The sequence below is a fragment of the Salarias fasciatus genome, chromosome 17 (genome assembly GCF_902148845.1).
Source record: "Salarias fasciatus chromosome 17, fSalaFa1.1, whole genome shotgun sequence".
Classification (NCBI taxonomy): Eukaryota; Metazoa; Chordata; class Actinopteri; order Blenniiformes; family Blenniidae; genus Salarias; species Salarias fasciatus.
This window is the reverse complement of record NC_043761.1, coordinates 6,430,521-6,436,520: the sequence shown is the minus strand read 5'-3', so window position 1 is coordinate 6,436,520 and position 6,000 is coordinate 6,430,521. Positions and strand designations below refer to the sequence as shown.

Sequence of the window (6,000 nt, the reverse complement as noted above, 5' to 3'; positions counted from 1 at the left end):
TCATTCTCTAATATCACTAGTTTTCTAATAGGATTACTGGCTTTCTTTCTTGCATTCCAACAGACTACTTGTTTAGTAGTGCTACAAGTTGTTTAGTTGGACTGCTAGTTTTTTGATACTAATACTTGCAGTATTACTATTTTCAGTCATACTCCCAGTTTTCCACTACAACTAATTGTTTTCTGTTAAGACTACTAGTTTTTTTTTTTGCCATGACCACCTGTCTAGTAGGAGTTTCTAGTAATATTTTTGAGCAGGTCCAGCTTTTTTTTTTTTGCACTTTTCACTTATTTGGACTTTTTCTTTTTTTGCAATTTGAGCTGTTTTTGCCGTTATAAGTTGCTTTAACTTTTGAAGCAGTTTGGAGAAAAATCAATAATTTTCCAAAAACATATATAAATTTAAAAAAATGGTAAAAATAAAAACAAAGTTGTCAAGTTTTCAATCAAAAATCACTTCATGATGGAGGCTGCGGAGGTGATCACAGGCTGAACGTCAGGCTTCACATTGAATTCAGAATTCATTTTAGTGATGAACAGAAATGTAAAATATGACAAGAAGAACCATCCAGGGTGTTGTTAGCATCGATTGTTTCCACAGCGATGCATCAAATTTGTCACTGAGCTCTGTTAACACGTGATAAAGGTTCACAACACACCCAATAATCCATTTCTATTCTATGAAAGCTGCTGACTGCGACTGTAGTGCTTATGTGCAATATGAAAAGTTGTGTGTGCTACTCACCCAAGAAACAAGTATAGCAGTTTAAGTTGTGTAAATGTCCCGCCCTGACAGGTTGTGGCCTGTCGGTGGAGATAAAGATGAGCTTTGATCGTGTCTGGACGCGACTCGATATGTTGAGTCGTCGTGTGGAAGCGAGACAATTAAACCCCGAGACGGGAACATCAGAAACTCACCTCGGCCGGCTGTTTACTCCTCGCCTGTCGCCACTCAGCTTGTATTCTCCAGGAGAAATAAAGAAAATCATGCAAAGCAGACGCTTGATATCAGGTTGCCAGGCAACAGTGTAAGGTAGCTCTTATTGAGAGTGACTCCATTCAAAGTGTGTGTGTGTGTTATGTGTTGCATGCCTGACCGATGCAGCACTACTGGATCTTGGTGTTTCTACACCAAACAGCCACCGTGGCCACAGAAGGGGGTAATTGCTGTTATTTTGCCGCGGCGAGCGAGCGGTGGCCTGCCTATAAAATGTCTAATAGAGTTCAAAAGTAGCTGTTGTTTGATAAACCGGAGCCAGCAGGTCACTTTATTTCTACTTTCTGCCCCATTAAACATAATGATATCAACACGGTGCCGTAATGTTGTAGCTGTAATCAAATCGTTTACAGTTTTAAGACCTGTCCTCAGTCCTGCATTTGTATTTCTGACACTGTGAATATTTATTCTTTCGAATGTGGCCTATTTACTGTCAATTATTGGAATCATTTTTATAATATTCCAGCTTGAGGAACAATTTAAGAGCTCCCTCTTCGAGCCGGTTAGCCTCACTTTTAGCGCGATTTAGCAAGAAAAAGCTCAAAGTGAAGCTTGAAGTAAACTTCAAAGTGAAGCTTCACTTTTAGCCTGATGATTAAGGTTACATAAAGGAGACAGATTAAAGGGACACTGAAAGAGAAGCTCATTAGCTTTTTCTTTTATCATCGTAATTAAATATGAATGATACGAAGGCTAAAAGTAAAGTTGCTCCTTGAGATTACAGTACACGTAAAACTGCTTTTTATTGGCAAACTGCGCCACTGATGCTCCATTTTTGATGAATATTGACATTATGTATGTGTTTTCTTTAACAGACACTGTTCAGAACCTTTGACATCCGAGCTTCATCTGAATGGAGGGGAAATCCTCAGTGAGAAGAAAAATGTGCAATAAAAACTTACAAATCAATAGAAATTTATTTTATCACATATCAAAAATATCTGCAACACATTTGCATAGATGGACACAAAAATCGCTTCCATGATTGTTTCGTGTTTGTGTGTGTGTGTGTGTGTGTGTCTGTGTGTGTGTGTGTGTAACAATGAGGGGAAAAACAAAACCCCCGCGGTGATCTGGATCGTCCTGCTTCCTGTTTTAACTTCATACTGATCATAAAATAGAGCTCTCCAATTTTTCTCTCCACATCCAAATAACACAGATCATTCCTCATAAATAGGGATAGCAATAAATATTCCAAATATATTACTCCTTGGTTTGTTAAATACTTTTCCAATATACTTTTCAGGACCAATTACTTCACACAAAAGAAACGCGAGGGGAAACGTCTTCTTGAACTCAAACTCTATGATGGACCTCGATCACAAATAATAAGGAAAGTAAGAAACAGAAAGTCTTCAGGAACCAGTTTGTAGCTTCTCGACTCGCCGTACGAAATGTCTTCACACAGAAACCTCCTTCAGCTCAGTAAGAGTCCTCCTCGCCGCTCAGTTGGCGAACTGTCTGTAAAAGGCCACCTTGACGCGCTCGATCTGGTGGCACAGCTTGATGGCGGGTCCGAGCTTCAGGTCCATGCACTCCTGCACGGTGGGCAGGGTCAGCAGCAGCAGGGCCTGGCCGTCGATGTCCTGCAGGACCAGACAACATTCCAGGTATTCTGTGTAGAGCCACGCCGTTCAAGAATGTCCCTCTGGGAGTGACTTCTGTTCTGTTCCAGTCTATTGAAATGTTTTGGTTTCTCTCAGTCATAAAATCTGACACAACGCAGACACCAGCGCTTAATGTCATTTAAATGCAGCAGAATCCAGCAGCAGGAACTGGAAACCCTTTTCCACCTCATTGTGGTGCACGTATGAGAACAGTTTTATCCTTCTTTTTTTTTAAGAAATCCAAATTTATAATGATAGAAAAAAAGGAGCCGCTCAGACTGTTTACCTGCTCCTGGAAGATGTTGGCCAGAGACGCGCAGTCCGTGGAGTTGATGAACTGGACCACTTCGTCCACGCTCCACTCCAGAGGGTTTCTGTCCAGCACCAGCTGACCCTCGTCCTCCTCCACCTCGACACACGCCACAGATCGCAGGATTACAAACAACAAGTTAGAATCCATTTGACTTCATTGTCCGTTAATCAGGCGGATCTGCAGCCGTCAGCCTCCTGGTTTTCACCTGGACGTCTTGTCCCTCGGCCGGCTGATACTTGTTCCGGTTGCTGGCGGCCAGCGAGCGGGTGGACCTCCGGCGCCCGCCAGCGGCCGCCTCCTGGCTGTCGGCGGTGCTTCGTGCGGTGACGACTCGGCGCAGAGCGGCGGCGCGGCGGGGGCGGCTGCTGGTCGCCTCCACGGACGAGGCGTCGGTGTGGTCCTCGCGCGGCTCCGAGCTCGTCCCTTCACTGCCCGACTGCAGCGGCGTGTCGTCATCCTCGTCGCCTTCGTCGCTGTCCTGCAGGGAGACAAATCAATAATCAAACAATTAAAAAGACATTTGTCATTATAATTCTGCCATGTGACTGCGACTTATGACAATTCTTTTTTACATTGATTAATTTGCATTAATTATTAATCACAACCATCTCCTATTACTGAACCTCGTGTCCTTTATCAAAACTAAATTTCAGTCCTCCCTGACCATCTGCGCTCGCTCAGCCTCTCTTCCTGATTTTCCTCCCTGAGTGGGATGTTGTTTTGAGATTTGTGACATTTCTCGTGTCCCCAAAAAGCGAGTCAGAGTTGCTGTGAGCGGCCTCGTGAAAAGACCCAAAAGAGCAGGAACGAGTTTTAAGAAGATTTAAGAAGGTTTTTTTTTTTTTTCTTTTCTTTTCTTTTCTGGCAGGAAGACAAGTCACTCCAAGGTCTGTTTTATAACTAAAGCAACAAGAATTATGTCTGAAAATGCTTTGGAGTGGCGACTTTGCAGAAAAAAAAAACAGACTGGAAGGAGAAGAAGGGAAAAAAAAGATCACTTTAAGCTACAGAGAAAGTAGGAGTGGCCTTTAATGTGGCCTCGTTACAAACCATCAGACTGTCCCAGACTAAAACCCGATCATCTGCTTGTTTGAGGGAAACTGAAGTTTTGTTGAAGGAAAATCCTAAAATATACTTATGATGCATTCATTGCCCTTAGGAAAGAGCAGGTTTGTGTTTCTGTGCTTAAAAAAGAACAAACATTTCTTAATGACACAGTCTGTAATCATTCATATTTCAAAGGTACAGTAACTGTATTTTGAAGACTTTTCTGCATTGTCTTTAGTTTTCAAAGAATATTATTAGTTACAGATTAATATAATGATATATGAAAAGAATCCTAACATCCAGATTATAGAGCATCTTCCTCCCACTTTTATAGATTGTAGAATTTTGTAGTCTTTCATTCATCACTAGGTGCACAAAGGCAGCAAACTGTAGACTATGCAAAATATTTTATCCAGTATATCAATTTTCATAACAATTGACTTTTTGTTGACTTTACCAAAGTCATTTCATCCCTCTGCTTGTAAAGTTGCTGATTTTGAGGTTTTTATTTTTTAATGTCTGGTTAATATCTGGTCATGTTGGCTGTTGTATAAACTCTTGATTCATTGGTGGAGCTTCAATAAATCGTCTTATTTTTCTATCAGAATTCATCAGAATGTTTTCAAATGAACCCAATTCGCCACAAAATGCTTCTCCTGTTTTTTTTTTTTTTCTTTTTAGTTAGTGTCACTTTTCCAACTTGTACAGCAGCCACTAAATTTAAAACAAGCTATTTTGACCGTCTGATATGTTCTCTGTGTTCTATTGTGAGTTACATTTGGATTCCAGATCCTTGTATGCCATCCTTTGATTGAAATTTCCAATTTTTTTTTTTTTTTTGACCTGTTCCATGCTTTGCTCTGCGTCTGAACTCTTGACTTTTCCACGCGGGCGCTCGGCTCTGACGTAACGTTGTTGTCTCAGCTTATGTCTGTTGCGTCGTCTCCTTCCTGACGTCGCCCTCCTCTGCAGCTCGCAGCCATCGTCTCGTCGGCGCAAACAAAAAGCAGATTTTGAGTTTAAAAGTTCAGCGATCTGATGTGGAGCTGGTGGAGTTACAGATTGGAGGTGAGGGACGCTGCTTCCCTCAGGCTGCTCTTGTCCCCAGATTGTGTCGCTGCACTTTTTTTTTTTTTTTTTGAAAGGTTCAAGCATCTGTGTGCGGTAAACACTGGAGATTACAAGGAGGACTGTAACATAATCGAGTGCTGCAAAGTGAGGCGGCTATTTTTAGGTGCGGTATACAATAAATCCCTCCACCCAGGGGCAGGTATATGCACGTATGCAGCAGTGAAGCTCTGCACCTCCTCCCCTGTCTGTTTGCATGAATCCACGCCGTCACGACGGGGTTTAGGTTGAGAGAGAGAGAGAGAGAGATGAAGTGCGCTCTCACCTGTGGGGATCCCGCGGGAGTGTAGTCCACCGCAGACGAGCGCCTCTTCTTCTGAACGAAGATAGATTTCCTCTTCTTCCTGCGGCGCGCCGGCTTGGTCAGGTCTCCCTCGGCTGTGTCCTCGCCTCCCACCGGCTTGGCCAGCTTCCTCTTCTTCCCGTAGTAATACGCTGCGGAGAGACGCGCAGGAGATGAAGTCGGGCTGAACCCGGCGCCGCCCGCGGCTCCCGTGTGGGCCTCCACTCACTGTATTTGGTTTTGGTCTGGACGGAGCAGTTCTCGGGGCACTTGTCGGTCACCAGGACGGGGCTGAAGAGGTTCGGGCAGCACTGCAGCTTCACGCACACTTTACGGCAGAAGTCCGGGATCTGATCGACGAGGCGGACGATCCGGATAGTGGAGCGATACGTTTTCCCTTTGTATCTGGGAGGGGGCAAAAGAGCAGTGGCGGTTAGACTTTTTTATGCATGAGGACAGCGACTGCTATCCTTAATACATCGAAGATGACTGCCTGTGCAGCAAGGGGGGAAAGTGGGCTGTTTTGAGGATTTTACATCATCCGGCTGATGAGGACGACACAGGAACGTCCCACAAGGTCAATTTCACAACATTGCAGCGGATGACTGAGGCCAGGGAAAGTGAGC

At 43.8% G+C, this 6,000-nt stretch overlaps 1 protein-coding gene across 2 annotated transcripts in view; it reads right to left on the bottom strand.

Annotated features, from left to right (window-relative positions):
* Nucleotides 1–1,894: 1,894 nt before the first annotated feature.
* sfmbt2 (Scm like with four mbt domains 2) overlaps nt 1,895–6,000 on the bottom strand; it is a 40,346-nt gene continuing 36,240 nt past the window's right edge. For both annotated transcript variants that reach the window (XM_030112930.1, XM_030112931.1), the window contains 5 exons: nt 5,604–5,779; nt 5,357–5,526; nt 3,122–3,394; nt 2,890–3,012; nt 1,895–2,582 (listed from right to left, as the gene is read on the bottom strand). In XM_030112930.1, the coding sequence (XP_029968790.1) occupies nt 2,442–2,582; nt 2,890–3,012; nt 3,122–3,394; nt 5,357–5,526; nt 5,604–5,779 (883 nt within the window). In that variant the 3' untranslated portion in view covers nt 1,895–2,441. The remainder of the gene's footprint in view (nt 2,583–2,889; nt 3,013–3,121; nt 3,395–5,356; nt 5,527–5,603; nt 5,780–6,000) is intronic.